Source organism: Mycteria americana, chromosome 7, assembly GCF_035582795.1.
Source record: "Mycteria americana isolate JAX WOST 10 ecotype Jacksonville Zoo and Gardens chromosome 7, USCA_MyAme_1.0, whole genome shotgun sequence".
NCBI classification, from domain to species: domain Eukaryota; kingdom Metazoa; phylum Chordata; class Aves; order Ciconiiformes; family Ciconiidae; genus Mycteria; species Mycteria americana.
The window spans coordinates 60629138-60651559 of NC_134371.1; the positions used below are offsets into that span (position 1 = coordinate 60629138).

At 43.8% G+C, this 22422-nt stretch overlaps 1 protein-coding gene across 1 annotated transcript in view; it reads right to left on the minus strand.

Annotated features, from left to right (window-relative positions):
- TRABD2B (TraB domain containing 2B) overlaps positions 1-22422 on the minus strand; it is a 300442-nt gene that overhangs the window by 6265 nt on the left and 271755 nt on the right. The window contains exon 6 of the mRNA XM_075508725.1: positions 19421-19690. Within this exon, the coding sequence (XP_075364840.1) occupies positions 19421-19690 (270 nt within the window). The remainder of the gene's footprint in view (positions 1-19420; positions 19691-22422) is intronic.

A 22422-nucleotide genomic window follows, 5' to 3' on the forward strand; every position in this document is an offset into this window, starting at 1 on the left:
ATAAATATTTAGATACAGTATCTGAGATCCTGACCTTGGAAGAAAAAGGCTGCATCGTGCATAACATCAGATAAAAGGAACAATACCTTGCTCCAGATTCTTGCACAGAAATAGAATTTAGTAGCACCGAAAGCTTTTGTCTTTTTCTGTCTAAGCAATAACAAGATAGCTTTTAGCTCAGATGCTTCAAATGCGTTGAGTCAATCACAAACTATGAGAAGATCAGAGTCCACCCAGAAGAGGGCACTGGTAAACACACGCGTGAGTTAGCATCAAATCCAGTAGAAAATCACTGCACATTACCCTTCACCCCGGGTTTTGGGATAATTCATTTCATTTCTTGCCTCATCCTTTATACTGTCACCACATCTTCTGGGCAGGATAGCTGTTCTGTAGCTAGACGTGATCTTAACTAGTGCACAATGAATTAGAGTAAAAAGCAAAGGCAATCTAGAATTAAAGACATGGGAATTGCTTTGTGGGAGTGGGTAATCCATCTAACCAGTATTAGGTCTTCGACAGTGAGAAGCGGTGCTCATTCCAGAGGAATAAACCGCTGTAAACAGAAGATTCTGAAATCAAGCCTTGCTGGAGAAAGCTCGTATCTAAATTCCCATGGTGAGTGGTTGGTTTATGTCTTGAACTGATGATACAAGACACACAGCTTTAGAGCTTCTGCCACACTGCATCAAAATCGCTTCAGTCACTTAATACAAAGAGTGGATCCGGGATAAGCTAATGCCGCTGTTTCAAATTTGTCCAGCTTTTTTGAGCGGTTAATTTAGCACTGGCAAGAATGATACCAGATTGGGCACTGCCTATCCAAGCTCCTGCAATATACATAACATCAAGCATGAACGGCCTTCCCAAGGCGAATACAAGGCATCATTAAAGCCTACCTCTGACAAAACTAGGTACTACATGCTCTGAGTAATTCAACAGAAATGCAGTCATGCTCCAACTTTTCATCCAGATCTCATGTATCCTGTTGAGTGATGCTGTGGTGCGCAGATCTGGCAACACTGAGTGGGATCACAATTTTGGGGTTTTTCCCCTGTACCAGTTCCCTAAAGTAAGTATGGGTAGGTGCTTGTACTCATCTTTTGGTTACCGTTTGTCACTTTACAGGGCTACACAATTTAGCCCTAAATTAAATTCTAAACTGCAAGGAGGGCCTGGTTCTCAATTTCAATTTAAAAAACATTGCCAAAATGCCATTTAGACTTGCAGTTTGAGTGTGTCCTGCTCCTGACACATTCTATGGGCTTGATCCTCCAGTGAGGCTAAAATGTCCCTTGCGCAAACAGCCTTTCTGCACCTCAGGGATGCATTGGGTGAGATGTCCGATGGGGGACACAGGCTGGCCAGGGAACCCATAAAAGAATCACGAGCCCATTCATCAGCCCATCCCTACCTCTAAGGGATTCCTAAAGCAGCCTTAAATGAACATTTTACATTTCCTTATGATGTTTCCATTTTCTAGTCAACTGCCAGAAATGTTTTGTTGGTTTTTTGTTGATTTTTTCCCTCCCTTGAAAACAGGTATTTTTTGGGGAAAAAAACCCCTACAGTTTACTTGAAATCCCAAGGTATCCTGTCAAAAGACTTGAGAATTTTTGACCACTCTTCTCCTCAGTCAGTGAGGTCATTTTCTGGTTTCAAGACATTAGATTTCTATAAAGGCTTCCTTGTTAAGATAAATACTGTTAGGTGGGGTTATTTGTTTTTAAAAAATCCTTAAGTGCTTCACAAGAGAAGAAGAGCGTGTTTCCATTAATGTGTACAAAGCATGCTAACAGCATGAATGAATCACAGTTTATCCATATAAGACATTTTCTTAAACGCAACTTTACTTCTAGCATCCTAGTCGACTGCCAAGGTGGTTTAGAGATTTTTAAAGAGAATGATCCCTTTTACCAAATGCTACAAAACTCCTTGTAAAATCTCCAAGTCTGTAACTAGGCTGTTTCTATAGCAAATGGGGAGAGAAACCTCTCCAGAAGGTGGTCCACCTCATTCCAGTGCAGGTCTCTAGTGGGTACTTACTCTTGCTCGGGGTCTTTCTCTTCCTAGCCATTACAGAGGGGCCCCAGATAGCCAGGTTAGACACAACCTAATCTTAGAGGTGGCCCTGGTGTCAGGAGATGACTTCTCCAAACTCCCTCTGAGCATGTTTGCATGTGCACATAGGATCTCACTGACCCTCCAACCTTTCCTAAGGATGAAAGCAGGAGCAGAGTCCCCTGAACTCAACTGGAAACTTTCCATTGTCCTCAGGGAGGTTTTGATCATTCCTGAAATGAACATAGAGAATAATAAAAATGAACCACAGATCTGAGGGATAATAATCTAAATTATTATCACGCCTTCTCTTGCCAGCCCAGGATGTTCTGTATTTCAGTCTTTTGTGTCTGATAAAAATATCTTTAATAAAACATTCCACATGATCTGTGGTGAACAGGCAACCACTGGCTCCACTGTTCATACCTCTATTTTTTGCTTCTGTGTATGGGATTGTTTTAAAAATCTGGAAGACTCCAGGTATCTTTTAGCCAAATGACCTGCGGTATCATATTCGTGAGTTTGTACTTTTGATCAGATAATAGGGCAGTTTTTCAAATCAGTGCATTAGTCATACATTGTCTTACCATCATTAGAACATGTAAAACTTTCCCAAAAAATGGGGCCCCAGGCAGAGGCTTTGTGAACAGACCCTAGTGAATCGAATTACACGATTCAAGTCCTCTGCGCTGGGGGCATGCTGAAGCACCTTGATGATTTGGGAGCATTTTAAAACTGAAAAATAAAACAAACACACATGCAAGCCTTTGGGGGAATTTCTGTTCTGGCTTAGCTTGCAAGGACATTGCAAGGAGCTCACAAACTCATTTTTAGTGTGACTTGGTTTATCCATATAAGCAGGGACTTTCTCTTTTTCTATAAGAAAAAGAGAAGGACTTTTCCATAAAAGAAAGGACTTTCTTTTTTTCTAGTTAAAATACTCAGAGACATATAGGTAACCATATAGGTTCATCTGACCGCATGTGACACCACAGCAGAATCACAGAAAATAAGACCAGGAGGGACTTTCTGGCCCATCTGTCCCAAAGACAGGAGCAAGATCTAAACCCTTCCTGACATTGATGTCTAATCCAATCTCAAAAAAACCCTACAATGACAGCAATTCCAGAGTCTCTGCGGACATCTATTCCAGCATTTCACCATTCCTGATATCCAGAATTACTGCCTAATGTTTCATCAAATCTTTCCTTGCTACAGCGCAAGTTTCTGACTTCTCCTGTCCCCATGGACAGGTTTATTCCTACCTTCTTCTCCGCAGCTTTTCACATGCTTTGAAGACTTAACCATGTTTTACCTCAGCCTTCTGTCTTTTAAACAAACAATTCCCTCCACCTTTCTCCGCAAGTCCTCAGGTGCTCTCCCTCCATCCTTTCTTCTACTCTCCCCTGGCTCTGCCTAGTTGATCTATGTCTTCTCTGCAGCAAGATGCCCAAAACTGGAAACAGTAGGTCTAGCTGAGATATTGCCAGCCCTATGCTTTGTGCAGTAGGTACAACTGCTTCTTTATTTGCAAAGCAAAAGAAACTGCATGAAAAATACGCAGTCTCTAGGAAGATGGTCTTTTCATGACTTTTTGTCCCCAAAGTCCAAATCACCTTTATGGTCCCAGTAACTGTTCTGAAGCTGATAGAAAATTGATGGTGCTCTGAGGGGGTGAGGACCGACGGAATTATGGTGATATTTCTATGCATTTTTAATCTGCTGCCATGCCTCAGTCCCAACACGGTTTCTGTTCAGGGTGGAGGAAGTGACCCCGTTAAGCATAACTTACAAAGTGTTTGGGGATTTTTCTGGATCAAAGGAACTATATAAACACACGACAACTATTTTTAATAAATGTAAATAAATATAGACTCAGACAGCCTTTCTTACAATAGCATCTGATGAAAGACGCTTATCAAGACAATGTGCCAGCATAGATTGAACCCTGAAAAAATGCATGTTTCAATTAAAAACCTAAAGAGCTAGTAAACGGAAAGAAAATTTTTGAGTAAATACAATAATGGCTGTTTTGCATTTGTGATTTGATGTTAACCTTATGATGGCTAGTTTTTTTTTTAAGTGATATTAAGCATATGCTTCCTGTTTCTTTTCAAACAGATTTTGCCCTATTTTTTTTCCTTTTCATTTAATGAACAGATGTGAAAGGAGTTTATCACGTTATTTTTCTGGTGATCAGAAATAATGTTCTGCTAGTGAAGACAATTATTCTTGGAACTAACCAGACCTATTTATGTCACCAAAATTTATTAATCAAGATTTGAAAAATACATCTGCTTAAAGTGCTGAGACCAACCCGTTACACTATGTAAACAAGCTGGCTGGCAAGAAGTCTGACCACACGTTTGAAAGAAAAGAATAGGTGCTCAACCAAGAGGAAAAAAGAGTATATTGGGGGGGAAAAAAAATCATACTAGAAATAAGTCACAAGGATTTAACTGTGAAAACCACTAGAGTAACCTCTTAGAGGGAATGTGAAGTCCCCATCTCCTGCAATGTTCATATTATTATTTGATGTGTTTCTGGAAGGGATTCTTTAGATCAGCATAGGCTCTGTTCCCCCCAAGCTTCATCTCTCTCTTCATCATTTCCTTCCTTACGGACACCGTTCTTGCAGCCTGAGGGATAAATCCTGCAGGATGCTGAGTCTTCTGGTCCCAGAGTAGCAGGATGCTAAGCACTGCAAGCACACGAGTGCTTCCAGCAAGGCTAGTATTCACATACCTACAACTCAGCACGTCCTAAAGTCCTTTGTGGGATCAAGTCCAAGAGGCTCATACTTTCGCAAGGTTCAGTTCATTAAAAAAAAATTATAATCCAACCTGGATCTGATTAAGGAATCCAGTTTTGGTCCAGAGGAGGCCACTACTTATTTGCCGTAGTGTAGTAAACTGCCTTTGCATGTCTGAATGAGTAAGCAATATCACACCCTGGTTTGTGGCCAACAGAGAAGACAGGGGATGAGCCAAAGAAAAGCCTTATCTCTACTATTTTCCCTTTACCCCAGGGTTGATGGGAGCCCAGATCTTTGGCCATTTTCCACACTGCAAGCATCCACCCTCTCTGCGAGCAGCACAGGCGCAGAGTCACGGGGAGGCAGCTGCAGCCACGCTATTGATAGAGGGGTCAGGCAACAACATCGGGAGCATTTCAACAACCCGTCACCATTGGTCTGAGCTTTCCTTCTGACGAGACTCAAATGGGAACCATCTTTCCACCTAAGAGGAATGTCAAGCTCCGATCCAGCCTTATTTCAACGTTCTGGCTCCTCTAGAGACTGACAGCGAGCAATTCCCCTCCTTGAAGCGGGCACCTGTGAGCCTCCAACCCCTGTGCAGAGGCAAAAAGCAGTGCATGTCGGCTGACAGAGGTCTATTCCCCCAGCCCTGCTCTTTGTTAGGACCATGTCTGTCAGGGCTTATCTCTAGGAGAAAGAAGAGGGTATCGAGGGAAAAGAGGGAAAGGGAAGCACAAGTTTCACCAGGCATTGGCTCTGGAAGGACAGAAAGCCATGAACAAGCATGCCAGGACCCCGAGCCACACTGTCACTGTGTGCTCAAGTGCAGTAAGGGTGGTGGTGGGGAGCAGGACACGCAAGGATGGGATGGTTGGGGGAGCAATGTGAGGCACCATCCCCTCCTGAACACGCAGGACCCAAGGCTGCCAGCAGCACCTCCATAAGATGCCATAAAGGAGAATCATGGGCAGTCCTTCAGATGCCCGGGCCTTTAATAGGATTTAAAGGGTGGGAATTAATTGTAGCTATCTCAGATGCAGGCTTATAGTTGGAGCTATTTGACTGTGTTCCCACTATAGTTCATGGGGAACAAGGTATCTCAAGAGGACAATTCTCTCCCCCCAAAGGCATGTCTCTAAGGTAGGTGAGATGACCTGCTTCTGAAGATCTCTGTCTCTGGAATTCAGGTCTCCTGAACCCCAGCCAAGCTCTAGCCCCAGTGAGGCCTTTGACTGGTAAGGACAGGTTCCTAAACTGGGATGGGGCCACAGGGTGGGAAAGAGGAAAACTGCTGATTCTGCAGCACAAAAAGCAGCGGCTGGTGGGGACACAGCTCCCCTCCTCGGTCCCATAGCAGCTCCCCAACAATGGGCATGGCAGGGCCTGGTGTCCCCTCTTTGGTGTCTTGGCTCTGAGCTTTGACATGAAGGAGAAGTTGGCTTACTTGGCCCAGTGGCTCCAGGGAGGCCATGCTGGTGTAAGCAGGAGGAGGCTCAACATTGAAATCCAGCTCAAATGCCTCTGGTGCAGTTTTGACCAGCTCTCTGGATGGGCCATGGGCTGGAAGCTAGGAGATTTGTTTTTTATCCCCATGTCACCCACCAAGGAACCATCAAAACCTCATTAAATCACTTCACTTCTATTACTCCCCTGACTCTGATCTGAGTCAAGACCTTGAAGCGTTAGTGTGACACCACCGGCACTAACCCAACGTGAAGTGTTTTGCAGGATCTCACTGTGATTTGCAGGTCCCGATTGCCCAGGCCACCTGCAAAATACCCCCGTGATGACAAATTCAGCCCTGGAGTGACATTGACCTGCAGCAAGGCTCAGCACTTACAGGGGCATCCTAAAGCCACAGGTGGGTCACGTTGTTAAGGCAAAGTGTATCATCTGCTGTGGGGCCAGAGGAAGGGATGGGGATGGGATGGGAAGGGACAGGGGCAGTGGGGACTGCTGCATGGGACGGGGAAAGAGGAGGAGAGGAGTTGGCTGTCACAGTGATGCAGCCTGAGGGTCCCCTGCCGTGGGGACACAGTGATGGACACGAGGATGCATCTAGCAGGTAGGGAAGGAGCAGGTGAGAAACAACTCCAGCACAGCCCGAGGGCCCTTTTCTGAAATGAACTTTCAGCGTGTGGGAAAGTTTCCTGTACCTCGCGGTCAGGTTTAGCTTTCCCTCTTTCCCAGAGGAGACTGTGTACGGCCCTTTTCAACCGCCGGCCCTGAAATCCTTCAGGAAAACCCTACAAATACAAATCCTGCACCCACATGTGGCACCAGCAGAATCAGGCCTGCCGCTCCTTTCCAGACAACTGCAGAATGGTGTAAAAACACAGAACGTTGTAAAAACCAATAACCTTTGAAGCACGCCCTCTGAGTAATTACCCCATTCCCATCTAATGACTTAAAGATGTTATATTCCTCTCTGATTTGGCAACAACAAAGATTTCGACCTTATTAAAACCAGCCCATCAGGAAACTACATGTCATCCTTTAAAAAAAAGAAAAAAAAAAAGGAAAAAAAAGAGCAAAAAAAAAGAAATTAAATTCTTTAAAATCCCTGTGAACAATAATTCAAGATACTGTAGCTGAAGACCCACGATTTGTTGTGGAGTGTCTGGGTGGTCCCGACGCAGGAGATGACAACATTAGCTCTTTCCTTTGCCCTTCTAAGAAATGCTTTGATGATTCTCTAATATCCTAAGAATATCCCCCCGTGATTCTGCACGGGGACGAGGCAATCACAGAGCTGGGATAATGCATCCCAGTTTTACCCGGGGCCTGGCCCTTGCTAAGAGGGGATAGCTCAGAGCCCTTTGCTTCACCAGTTCTGCACAGATATCTGAGCCAGGATGTGTTTATGATAGTCTAAATAGTGATGTGGGCTCAAAAACATCCACAAACTCACCCCCACCCACTGCACACATCTGGCTGTGTACCTGATTTGTATGTGCAATTAAGGCACTCATCATCACCACTCAAATAACCCAGTACTTGTTTCACTGCTCCTTGGACAGATAACGATTGCAGTTTTTACAGCCAAAGTAAGCAAGAACATCAAGGGTGCACACACAGATGGGCTTAGTATTGTAAAACTCTTGCCAGTGATGCAATCGGTGAAGATTTTTGGGCAACCTGCTGATACGCAACACGTAAAGGGTTCGTTTGATGGTGCTGCAATCAGGTGGTTTTGAACCAAATCCCAAGCACGAGCAGAATATCTGTCTTCTGTCTGTATTTTGCAAACTGCCTCCTCTCAGCAATACAGCCCCACACGCAAAACAATTCGCATTTTTGGGGTGATCAAAATAATAATCCGTATTTTTTGTCAGGCTCAACCTTTCAATTAATTAGAAGCAGAGTGACTCAGTCTGCCCTCTGCTGTGTGCACTCAAGTGTTTGTTTGGCATTGTGTGGGCCCTATGGCTCAAATATTTTTTGCAGATGCACAGAATTAACCATGCATGTTTAGATGTGCTTGGGGAACACATACATTCATAAAGATGTATATATTTGACCCTGTCACTTTCTGGTTAAACACTGTAAAAGATATCGACTTTCCCCTCCAGATTTTAAAATGATTTAGAAGAGGCAGTAGTGGGGAAATACCTAAAACATCCTGTCAAATTAACTATTTTCTCCAAGACTGTTCTCTAAGACACACAATTATTTCAGCTGAGAAGATGCCTGTGCAATGTATTAAGGAACAGAACGAACAACCAAAATATAAACTGGCTTGAATTGATGTCCAATATACTGCATTTTTGCATTTGATTTTGATTTTCTTTTTCCTTCTCCCTGTTCTTTTTCCATCTCCGCATAAGAGTTTTTCTCTCCGCTTAGTCTGTATCACATTTTTCTCTCTAATTCACTGGGCTCGCTTTCCTGCTCACTGCTTGTATTTTTCCAGAGTCTCTCTTAGTAAGAATAATTAAGGTTGGGTCAGATCTTTGAACCTGTTATTTGGAGCAGTATTGAATTCAAGCTTGTTCCACTGAACAAAAGCACTGGCTTATTTTTCTTTCCAACAGACTCACTCTCAAAATAAAAAAAAGGTTCATAGGGCATATCTACCAGGCAGAAATACCAAGGACATTAAATTGCTGCATTGCCTACAAGGTTTGGGTTCCTCCTCCTGCTTGCAAAGCAACCACGGTGATACCAGCCACAGCATAAACTCCTTCTCCCCAAGCACTTCCAAACCCTCCAAAACCCTGGAGATGCCATCGGTGGCTCATAAAAAGCTGCTTGCTGGCCTGCAGGGCTGGAAAGGCTGCAAAAGCTTTCCCTGCCGGCTGTCATAACCCGGACCCTGAAGTGTCTCTGCAGAACTGAGCTTTTGTGACCACGGTCCGCACCACGTCTCTCCACGGTACTGCTACGTGAGGCACCCCTGTCACCCAGAAGCTCACAGGCGACAGGCTTGGCTCCCTCGCCTTCCAGCGCTGTGGGCTCAGGCCCCAGGTATAATGCTTACTTTGTTCAGTTAAGTTATTCAGGAATTGTAAAGAGGAGATCTGAGTGAAATCGGAATTTGGCCTGGCATTTTCATAATTGCAGGAACCCAGCTTTTATAGCATTAAACCCAAGTGAATTTAAATAAATCCTACTTCTCCTTCATCCCAGTGAGTAACTGGACTCAGACCACAGCTGCCCTTTGGGGTCCTGCTGGGTTTTCAGCACGCAGCGCAGCCCGCGCTGCCAGCAGTGTCAGGGAATCAAATTTCCTCCCGTTTCACTCTACAATGAATCTGTCTTCTCAGATAAACCCGCTACCACAGTATAACTGTGGTTAAACCCCTCTTAGAAGCCAGCTGCCCACCACAACAGTAACGTCGTCTTCCTCCCTGTCATACTTTTCTTCACTTAGTTTCACAGGGCATGAAGCTCACTAGTCAGAAGGGGAATAGCAGAACCAGAAATAAACCCCAAATCCCTTACCCTTTTCCTTTGGGCTAGCATTGACAGTGTTGTGTGTTTGCATTTCTACTGAATTTTAAAGGTATTTCTTCTTCTTTACGGTAACTCAAGTGCCTTCACTGGAAGATGAAGTTTTTTTACATTTTATGGATTTTATGTAGCTCTGCTAAGTCTGGAGCTTTACCTTGAGGAACGGCAGATTTGCAATCTTTTGGGGCTTAGATACTGCTAGATATGAAGATCACTCAAATATATAAGAAGTCCAACTTAGGGCTGCAGTGTTTGACAAGGTTTGTTCTGGCTTTTAGATGGTAAGTGATCTCTTCAACACATCTGCGTATCCCTGGGGCAGAGAAGCAGACAGCCATTAAGACAGCAAGCAATCTCCTTTCAGAGGTCCCATCTTCAACCCAAACACAGCTTCTGAGATTACTCTACTGACTTTTCTCCCTGATGGGTGCAGCGCAAGGAGCAGGAACGGCACGGACTGGTCTCTGCTCCTTCCATAGCCTGAGCAGCGGGGAAACGTCTTGCTCCTGACGCCAACAGCTCCAAGCCTCACGTGCACAGGGGTCCAAGCTCCCTGCAGGGTCCGTGCTGGCTGTACCAGCCGAGGGAGCAATTCAGTTTGCTCTGAAGAAGATGGAAACACCCACATTTTGTCAGCTGAGTAGCGCTGTAAGGTAGGAGTCTGAATGTGGAGCTGGCCGCCACCCCGCTCGATAGGGAAAACACAACACTTGCTAAAGGAAAAACCTCTGTATCGAGAATAGCAATTTAGGGAGCTTTACTACCCACTTCTGTGTTTAAGGAATCCCACTCACCCTGGGCATGAGCCCACTCAGCACTTCTTACAGTGTCTGCAACTGCAGTCAGCCTTGCGAGTTTAACACAAACCACACTCTGCACCCACCCCAAACAGCAGGGTAAAAGCGCTACTGTGTATTGAATTTTCTCTGCCTGTTAAACCAGACAACTTATTTTTCAGCTGAGTGAATGTAAAGAGTTTTGTAGAGCTGTGTTAAAGTGCATTTCAGATTTAGAGGAATTCCCTTTACCTGAGGGTACTCAGTGCATTTTCCCTTCTTATCTGTTTGATAGGAGCCAGAAATAGGGTTTTATTTTTTTTGTGTGCGATAGACAATATGCCATGAGGAGTCATAGTTAAAGGCTCCAAGGAGCCAATCCTCAGAACATCTGGCTAGTGAAAGCCCTGGATATGGAAAATATAAATGTCAAGGCTCATATTTATAAAATTGGAAGGGCCATGACGACATCTGCTAACAAGCTTTCTTCCAGAGCCCATTTGCTGTACATGGTTATTCACAGGCAACAATAAACATGTGCATGGATCACATGCGCGGTCTGCCCTTCCTTTCAGTCGCCGAAGGAACACACGCTCCAATAACACACAAACGCTCTGTTCTCACAACACAGAAATACAAGTGTTTGCAAACCTCACAGCAAAGCTCTTGCATACCAGACCACAGTGGGATACACTGCTGGAACAGACTAAAAATAGCTGGACAAAAAGCCTTGCATTAACACAGAAGACAGTCAAACTCACTTAGTGTTAACTCTTTCAGTGGAATAAGCACCCTCCTTTTTTGCCTCACTCCACAGGAGACACTTTGTACTATAGGTCCAGTCCTGAAACCTTATTTTTATGATTGAGTAGTTGTGGATGGGAATCTCAAGACTTAAAGAGAGTCTAACCTATTCAACCGTGGTAGCTTAGTATTAACATTAAAACAAGCTGTAGGTAAAACAAACTTGCTTCTACATTTATACCCACAGGCACCTTTTCTCCAGCTTAATGCCAACTGTAAGTGCATTTCTGATGCCTGAGAAATAAAATATCGATCCAATGCATAAGCATAAAGGTTTTGCTAACAACTTATTATTGTAGGTATCTAGACCACAGCTCGCCCCTAACAGGCCCCCAACACTCCTGGCACTGGCCACCATCACAGAGACTGCCCATGAGGCTGCCAAGTTGTCAAGAGAAGGAAAAGCATCAACAGAAAGAGCCTGGACTGCTTTACGATGTTCATGAATTTAGCAAAGAATAAATGGAGCCAATGCTGACTCTCTTGTCCGGTCTGCAGTGTTCCTGGCCACAGATACCTCTGTGTGGAAATGGTAGGAAAAGCAAAGAAGATTAAATAACATGGAGGAGATCCACCTCCTGCTTAAAAAATGAAGAAGAAGGGTGCCTAGCTATGCCTCCTACCTACTGCAGTCTGCAGTAATGCCAGATGACAAAGACACGCTAGCTATATGTGAGATGTGCCCCCATCTCAAAGAGGTTCTGCTGAAGGCTGCAGGCTCCAAAAGCCCACACTTTCATTGGCATGGACTGACTGCAAAGGGAAGTACAGTGTTGGTAGGATCACAGCCTCCTCAAGGTGAGCTCCGAGAGCTGGAGGTGAGTCTGGGGATGAAGACGGAGATGCGGGAGGGGTCCCTTCCTACTCCTTGCTCCAGGGCCCATGCCAAGCGCATGCAGCCAGAGTTAAAAAGGGCAGGTAGAAAGAGTATTGGCGAAAGAGAAAACTTAAGCAGAAAATGGAGAACCATGGAACTGAAAAGTTACCAGGTTGTCCAAAATCAATCAACCAACTCCTGTGCCAGGAGTCCTGGCACTGGGTGAGGAAATGAGACTGCGCTGGCTGAGAAACAGCGGAACAAGTGGGGATGTGCATCACGGAGGAAGAGATTATCATAACTCAGCAGCTGCTCCTTCTTGAAATTGAATCCTAAGCAAACATTTTGTTTGTGCTGCATCAGGCAGATCTTAGGTGGCTTAACAGAGCTAGCAATGGTAGGGCTGTACTCAGCCCAAGTCAGAAATACACCAAACTGGGGCAGATAGAAATATATAATATAGACTATCTTTAGTCAACACATCCCAAATGAAAAGTAGAAAACAAGAAAGGAAGAGAAAGCTCTCAATAGGTTCCATAAAACAACTTGCATGGTATTTTCAATCTTAATCAGCATTGAGTGAAGGAGCAGAAAGTGCTCTTGGATATTCAGTGCTGAAAAATACCTCACTCTTCAAAAATCCTAGCTTTTGTGTGCTCCAGTTTTGTTACTTGCTTGCCTTCAAAAATATGGATTTAATATTCATGATGGATTTAAATTTCACGAAAATAAAATACCTAATGCATTACCAATAAAGAATTTAGTTTCATGGAATAAAATTGAAATCTATGTACAAATTATGTCTCTATTTCCAAGAGACTTCCGTGTTCTTTAACTCTAATGATTTTATTTTCAAGTATTTACAGCTTTCATTAAAATAGGGTTTTTATACTGCTTCATATTAATTGTTCATACTGGTGGTGAGTCACTTAAGCAACAGTGAAAGTAAATATGCAAGTCTTTTGCTTATTTTTTTTTAGTTCCTCTGTGTTTGTTTCATCACACAGTGGCAGCACGTTATAAGAGGACAACAACAGAACAGAGTAAAACACACATATCTTCGCGTGTGTCTAGCAGGTGAAAGTGTGGCTGCACATCTTTTCAGCCCCATCTGGAGGATAACAAATTAACTCTTTGACTTTACAAGGGGAAAGAAGTTATCACTCACGGCCAGCTGACAGGGAGGGTCTATCAGCACGGAGATGCTAGAGTTTTGGACACGAACGTCAGGACTTCCCGTGCGTTACTGCGATGCACGAGAGAGTTGTGTGCTGAGCCCAGGTTTCACAGCTTTAATTAATACGTTCTGTGCACTCTGACCAACCTGATAATCCAAGAAGCCTCAATAAAAACCATCTAGGGAGGGAGGATATGTCATCACTGTATCATATGTTACAGTCGGGAGATTTACCTCTTATTTATACTGCACTGAGTTATACCGTGCTGCTATTTTACTTCCACTGGAGGGCTTGCGTACTTGGGGCTGTGCAAAGGGCGTGACGAAAGGATTGCCAACATCAGTGCTTGTTTAAAGGAGGCATCAAGCCATCTGCTCGTCTTAAAGGGGGATCGAATGGAAACAGTAAGAAACTAAGAAGGGGAAAATGCATTATTCCCCACACTTTACTCCCTGCTCAGGAGGAGCTGAGGACACCTTAACAGAAGCAAGATTGCATGTTCAGGAGAGTCGGGGAGAGAGAAGGACCAACTGACTCACTGCTTCACTGCCCAAAATGTCTTCTTCTGGCCACTGTATATCCACCAGAGTTCATAAAAGACTGGGCAAACTAAGAAGATTTAGGCCAGTTCAAGATATAAAGGTTCAGCTTCCACCGAGGAGCCAGGAGGGAGCATTTGTCCAGGAGGTGTTTTGAGACCACTCAGCGTGACAGAAGGGTCTTGTACCCAAGCTGTCAAACCATGAGATTTTTCTGATGAGTAGATACTTGTATGCCATGCCCTGGAGACTGGGGGCAGTCACTGATAGGGACTGTGATCATGGAAGTTTCCTGGGAAGGAAATCCTGTCAGGAGAACAGCAAAGGAAATGGTAGACAGAAGTGCTGGAGGAGAGCCAAGGGGCCACACGACACAGTTAAGCCCCAAATAGCAATGAGGTGTGACAAGGCAGGGGAGGTGGACTCCAACACACCTACGCTCCCGCTGTTCCTGGCTGCTGGCGTGGTCCCTCTGGGAGACAGCTTCACTATAACAAGTTAGAAAGGTCCTGAAGCTCCATCCTCGTCCTCGGTTGAACACAGGGCAAATAAACGCAATGGTGGCAACTGCTTACGTGACTGCACGGAGACAGGCTGGAGGAGGGAGTGATCCCCCCTCCCCATGAGCATCAGTAGGCATGCACTCTCCGAGCAGTATCCTTACCAGGGAGGTGGACAGAGTAATTTAAACAAACAAGGCCCCAGTGATGGAAATTTCAAGCTCAAAGCTACCATATGGAGGGAAATCATCTGACCACAATTTACCTGTTAGACTTCAAAAGTGTCTAGGTCTCCTCTAAAGAAAAGCAGTCTTTTCTTTAATGAAGTTAAGTACTGTATTTCAGCACCGTGTGTTGTGAAAAGGAAGCAATTTGGATTCATTTACTGAAATTTACCTTTCAGATGCAGTTAAGTGAAATTAAAAGTTTGTCTGAGTTGACAGAGTTCTGTTTTCCATCACTGCATTGTCTTGAAAGAAAGGATAACAGGCTAAGTGCTTAAATTCCATCCAAACTGATAAGGTTCACTCTATACAGGCACACTTAGTGCAGTTTATTACACATTGTCTCCCTTCATCCATCACTGGTATAACTTTTTTTTTTGGCCTAAAATAACTGTTGCTTCCAAAAGAAATTGATATTTGTGATGTTATTGCATTCATCTGGGGCTGAATAGTCAGCACTGGGCTATCAGAGAAATGCCATTTCCAATTACATGGGGAATTCATTTCATTTCCCACTAATGGCAGGTTTTGCAGGGCTGAGCTTACATCTGGGACAAGAATTTCTTTTTTTTCTCTTCTGATAACAATTCTTTTCCTTTAATTTCTTTCCTGTGCAAGTGAAGCATCTGTGTGTCCTCAGTGTCTTCCCAAACACCATCTTCACCGAGATCCCTTCCTCGGCAGCGGGAATGAACCTCTGAATTTGCCCATTACATCCTCTCTAATTCTTCCTTCCCACCTCTCTATTTCTCTCTGGCACATCCCCCAGCTGCCATCGCTCCTTCCAAGCCTCGCACCTCCTGAAACGCCCTCCCAGTTACTAACTCCCTTCCCTCCCTTTTCCCAGGAGCTTTCCTCCCGCCCTGCCTTAGGGCCCCAGGAGCTGTAACGCTCCCCCCTGCCTGGGAGAGGTTCTCTGTTCTCTTGGGCTGGTTTTCTTTCAGACTTTATAACCGTTTGCCCGTTAGAACAAAGGTGCGATCCTGATCTGGCCTTCACTGGCTACTCTGAAACGTCACAAGACATTTCTCTACTCTTTCAATTAACAAAGCAGCCCATCATGAAAAGCCAGTGAATGATGTGTAGTTAATTATCTATATTACAAGGGGAAGCTTAGCTATCACAGTGTCAACAGGAACAATAATACACTCTGTATGCCAAACTGCAGCCTTCCAGCCCAAGGGTTTTGCCTCCCCTCCCTGCTGCCCCAGCTGGCTTTTGGCCATGGGAGCTACCTAGGGTTTAAGTTTTGTCTAAGTTCAAATTCCTCCCAAAGACAGACTTCAAATCTGCACATTTCTGCAAAATCAAGTAGTTAAAGAAAAAGTCCCGCTACTTGAAATCTCCATTTAATTTTGATTCTTGACAAACAATTTCAAACACGAACTGCAGCCAGGCAGGACTTTTTCATTTTGTTTAGATTTTGGGGGAAGGAGGCAGAAGGGAGAGGAAACCACACATTTCATCAGCATTTTTTATTTTTTAATAGCCTTCAGTGCAGCCGATTACCCAGGAGATCAGCAAATCTTAGCTCTGTCAAAGACGGGAGAAGACAGAGCAAAAGCTTTCTCATCCTCCACAGCGGTACTAACCCTCCAACACACAAATCTAAACACCGTCCACTCAGGGGTGCCAACTCAAATGCCTCAGCTGTTAAGACAGAACAAAAAGGAAAGGATAATCTCCAAGGCATAACTGAAAGTAAATACTAATAATGATGTGTGACATTAAATGATGACTCATTTTTCACGAGGCCATTTTAGAGTGTAGCTATAACCTCAGATCACACCCAAACGACTGTGTGAGCTAAAGTCTTAGTGGAACTATTAATTATGGATTTCCTGGCTTTTATAGGTTGGAGTCAGACCTTTGATGTTCCTTTAAGATTGTTCTCCTGTGTTCATTTCCTTTGTTTCTGTGTTGGTAGCTTAAAAAAACACCCCAAGATTTCCATGGAACTGTATGAGATAGCCTAGAAATGCGTAGTCCATAAAAGCCCTGCAATTCATGGCTCATAAAGTCCTCTAATCCACAGTCAATAAAGCTTTGGAAAAGAACCGTATGAACCACAGTCATTTCACAGTTCAATGAGGTTCATACAAGAATCAATAATCTGGTTTAAATTCGCCTGGATTTGTCCTCCACCTGTATATTTCTCTTTGACTTTTCAGGTTGAAAGGCAGCTGAAACAGCTGAATTCTGGAGACCTTGCATGGAAACAATGAGTTTTATGCAGCTTTCACCCAAAAGCTGTAACAATGACCTAAACCCCTCTACTTTGTCTCAAGGGAGACCAAGTCAAGTTTCAGGTGACAACAGGTGAGTTAGGAAACTCAAACTGGAAGAAGAACCATTTGGAAATACGGGGCCGTAGCTCAAGGCAATACTATATGCAGAGACCTCAGTCCATACAGAACATGGGGGGCTCCAATTTAAGTATATGCAAATGCACAATGGATCTACGGGTCAGGCCAGAGTGTGAACTTCTAGTACACCGATTATCCTCCAAAAATGAGTGCTAACAGTCTCACGGTTGAGTGTTAGTGAACATATTAAGGCAACACGATATAAGTTCACACGCTTCTCTCCTGCACAGGTAACACTCCATTGCCTGTATTATTAGCCATCCTAGCTATTTCCTCCCAAGAATGATCACACTACGAAGTCTGGTGACAGGCACACATTTCTGCTCTTTTCTTGCCAATCAGAAAGGAACCAGTTAGAGAGAACTCACTGTTTATTGCCTTGTGCAAGGTCCAGCTTGCAATTAATGCTGCTGAAACCCAACTGCCAAAAGCACAATATGCAGCAGCTGGTTTATGAAAGTTGAGACCCCATCCAATTTATGGGGAAACCAGAGCTGGTTGTGAGTCTCTGATTTAGCTGAACAGTTTGTATTTCTTGTTTTGTTTTGTTTCCAGGAAAACACCAGAAGTTACTCCAGAACTGTAGAAGCACTAAAACCATCTGAAAGCACTAAGGCAGACTTCCCTTCTTCCAGCCTTTCCTCATTTCTAGGGCTGTGATCTCCCACTAATATCTCCCTGGGATCTTTCAGCAAGGCAGGCGACACACAGCGTCTGGTTCATCACCAGCGTGGTGGGAGCGGAAACTTATGTTTCCTTATCCCAATCTCCATCCTTATGAAATGGAAGTAGAGGGATAAAAGGTTTTGATTCAGATGAAATCTCACAGGAGCACAGAGCGAATAATTTAACTGTAACCTGGGGAACTACCCTTTTAAATACTTTTCCTAGGAACATTTCTTACTGAAATAAAAACAGCAAAAGGCACAAAAGCCCACCAAAGCCATGCAAGCACCACTGCTTTAAACCCCCAGCTGCATATTTCCACAGCCGTATCAGGCCCAATATCCAATATCCTTTCTGGATAGATAGGACGGGGGCAGGATGATTGTGCCTAACTGCCAGGCTCCCACCAGGTCTCGTTAAGCACCTCACTTGTATGGCACATATGGTGAGCTGGACCAGACACCCTTGTGAAATGCTGGGACATCATGGGACACTACGACTCGGTGGCCCCCAGGCAGAAGAAAGATAAAAAAGTCCCTTGTCCTTGAGGCAACCAACTATGTTGAATCAAATGCCTCTTAGTTCATGCTTAAACATCCTCTGTGGAGAGGATCCAACCACTGAACACACTTTGAGAACAAAACACATGAATCCTTCTTACCAAGGCTGGCATTAACCTCAGAAATAGCCTTACTATGTTAAGATTAATATGCACCACTTTAATAACAACCCTTACATCACTCACCCTGAGAATACAATAAACTAAAAAAACCTAAGGCAACTGCTTCATTAAAAAGAATGAATAAAAAAAAAAATCCCAAAACACAAATATGTGGAGTTTTTTCCTTAGCAAAAGGAGAAGCTAAGGAAGAGAGATTCTGACTCATTTTACTTGCAAGGAATTTAGGTGCTATGAAAATGGGAATAAGAGTAATGCTCAAAGACAATCATTACATGTATAGGCAAGCAGCCAGTTCCCAACAGATTATTTCATTCCTTTTACTTGTTAGGAGATCTATAAACATTATGACTGTTTATCTGCCCATGACTTGGCCTGGATAAAGGCACTAAGAGCTTTCCCAGTTTTAGAGGTGGGAGAATAAATTGCCCAGGAATCCCAAAAGCACACACCGAGAAGCCCTGGTCAGACATGAAGGCTCTTATTCAAACACTGAATGGGAGTTTTTAACCTCAGACCAAGACTGGAATGGCCATGGAAATGTGTCTACCTCCATTCTCTTCACATAGAGGCCTTAGTTCAGTACTTCATTTTGCCTCAGTTTGCTGTTTTCACTGCAGTCTGGGATGTTAAAGCATTTCAGCCCCAGAACACAGTTAAGAAGATTGAAAGTCAGATATGTCAGAATCTTAAAAACTCCCAGGAATATTCTGCATGGTTGGAAAATGGGCAGGTCTTTGGGCTGAAAACTGACAGTAAAGATTGGAAAATAATTATTGGAAGAAAGAGTGGGTGAGAAGCACAGAGTACTTTCCATTGTCATTTTTTTCCTGTTTTTACTCTGACAAGTCTTTGTTTCTGTATATTTTAAACATTCTAAGCATTAGCTTTTTTTCTTTACTTTTAGATTAAACGTGCCTATAAGCCTTCCTCTTAGTTCTTCATTAGGCTCCAAAAACATCACCTCACTCCCTGTCTCTCCCATTTAGCCTTTCTCCAACCCTCCTTATGGTCTAATCAACAAGAGCTGGGATCTTTAAAGTGCAACTAGTTAGGAGACAGCAGGAAGAGGACAGGGACCATAAAAGTTATGACTCACCTGTCTTCTATCCGAACCCAGAGGTCATTGAACTGCCTCTGGCGATGGTGTTTGTGCTGCTTCTTGTGCCATTTCTTCTGCCTGCCAAACTCTTCCAGCTGGCTGATGCTATCTGGCAACAGGAGGTGAGGAGACAGGCTGTCTTCTTCATCCACCTGCAGGGGCTTCAGGGAAGGAGACATCAGGGGGACCTGCTCAGAAAGCTGGACAGCGGGCAGGGCGGTGGCTGAGGACCCTTCCAAGGCTGGGCTTGTCTTTGTTATCCTTGAACTGCAAAACACAACATTTAAACATTTGATGAAGAAGCGAGGGATTGTGCTAAGAAAAAGCGAAAGCCGAGAACTACGCTACTGAACTGCTAAGAAGGTGTACAAGGAGAAAGGCTTTTGCTCTGGGGCAGCAACTGAAGACAGCAGTGCCATTTCCTAGCAAGCTTTCAAATAAACACTAAACTGAAAAAGGGGGAAAAGGCAGTTGATAAGCTATTGCTGTTTTCTGGCATTTTAATGACTTCTTACAGGCTTTAGAGCCTGCGGTAGGGGTCAATGTCACCTCCCCCCTGGGCTGAAGGTTAAATGGCAAAACTGTGACTCTCTCTGAGGAAAACAGATACCTTAACAGAAGTGGATCTTAAATTAATGAGATAACACTAGTTCCCTTCTTTTTTTTTTTCAACCTTGGATATCACCTGTGGAAAACACGTCATGGTTTTGACTGCAACAATAATTACGCTTCTTCATCCGAGTTAGGATTGGTGACAGGGAAGCCCAGATTGATGACAGAAGCATGGCCTAATAGCTAGGCCGCTGGGATGGGATATGCGAGACCTGAACTCCAGCAGTTTTTGTATAATGGAGAAATGAAGCAAAAAAGGGGGTAAATGACCTGTCCAAAGCCACCTTCCAACAATACGGCCAGAGCTCTTTGCTCCTGTTTGAAATACTACCGCCTCTTGTATCTGACCGGAACTATGCGGAAAAAGGCCTTTTATTGTTCTCATCTAGAGTTTCACTAATTTTAGAAAAAAGTCAATACAAACTCTTTCCTTTGATACGTGGCCATGTGAACTTACATTTGTGAGCTAAGATATCCGAAACAAAAATCTAATAAACCAGTACTGACACAAAGTGATTTTTTTTCCCCTAACTTCAGTAGAAGTTCCTGTTTGGCGTTAACTGCAAGAGAGGAACTTTTTCTGTCTCTGGGATGGCCCAGTGAATTGTAGGTACAGAAAATGGAAGAGAATTAATAGGCAATATGAAGCCGTGGTCTGCAAAACTATTTCTATTACATGGATGCTATGACTTTTATGACAGAAACAATTAAAGCCACGTGAAAACTTTTGCCTCCTGAGTGAAACCAGTAAGACATTTTAATGAAAAAGTAATAAAAAATCCTAAACTTCATTGGTGACAATGTACAAAATGTGCTGCAAGTGAAACCACATGTTGCATTTATGGAACATTTTGTTCTCTTCCAAAAAGTCACATCTACTACTAATGGCAGCTTTTTTTCTTTTTGATTTTTTTGAAGTCTATTACAATAGCATTCAAGATGGTCATCTCTACTTCCACTGCATCATGTTTCACCCAAAGGTCCTTCCAATAGCTACTGATAATTAATCGTTGCTACTACAAGACTCACTGGCAAAAACTACAGTAACTTTGTCACACATAGCCAACATTAATGAAGTTCTTCAGTGATCATATGACAGATACGAAAAGAAAGACACTTGTTTAAACTAATTCTAAAATTCTCCAAGGTTGCTTTCATTAATAAAAGACACAAGAAAATCCCATATTTTTCCTCTTTTTCCAAGCATTCAGACTCTCAGTGAGTCCTTTTCAAACTCATTCATACTCACTCCACGCTCTGTTTTACACCACAGAGAGGTGTGGTGGTTCTGGATTTTTTCCCCATGAAGACTTTCTTCCATGATTCGTGTTGAGGATGAGCTTTCATCAGTGCAGCAACTTTCTTTGAGAGATCTTGGTGCTCTCCAAAGCCTTCAAGACTTCTTAGGCTGTGACATAGGCTCATGGCTGAAGCAAAGCATCTCTAGACTCGTGTAAAAGGAAAGGCTCTCATAGGTTTGCATTGGGTGGGTCCCTCAGGCCACAGCAGACAGTTCTTAATTTTTATCCAATCATGATGGTGGATCAGTGAAGTATCAACATGCAAATGCAGCCATTTAGCAGCTTGGAAGGTAACACAGTGTGAACTTGGATAGGACAGGTTAGGCAGGTAGGAAGGACCTGGACCAAGCATCTACAAACACCACGTGGGTAACTGCAATGGCAGCAGGCAGCAACGGGTGGCAAGAAAACCCCGACCTCATGGCCTGCTGCGCTTGTGCCAAAGCAATGGGAATACAAGCTGGTTGATACTGCCCAAAGACAGCTCGTTCTGGTACTGCTCTGGATACCTCTGCTCTTCACTGTGTGGTGTGAATTCACCCAGGTCTTCCTGCAACCCAGCCATCCATCTGCACACTGGGGAGAAGAGCCCTACCCTGGCCACAAGGCTGTGGTGGGCAGAAACATGTTAAGAAGGCAAGAGCATGGAGCAGACATGAGACCCCAAAGTAGACAAACAACGTGATCATCACAGCTATAACTGAGCTGTTGCCAAGACTTCTGTTTCCATTGACTTTCTTCTTGCCACCGAAACTGTGCCTCATGTTCTGATCAGTAATTCCTCAAGATGCTGAAGGTAGGAGCAGCTCTCATGTCAGCCCACATCTGCCAGCTCAAGGCTGGGGCTGCCATTTGGTTCCTTGAATGACATCTGAACACATACTTTCCACCTTTTAACACCTACTATTTTGTTACACGTGTTTACCTTGCTCTGAGTTCCTAGTAAACTGGAACCAGTAGAGAGGTGTTTTTATGGGTTGAGATTTTAGAAACCACTTAAGACGACTGGCAGCTCACTTCTTATTAAAATTAATGAGTTTGGGCATCAAAATCCCAGTGGTGGCTTTGAAAGCTTCTAGCTTAATT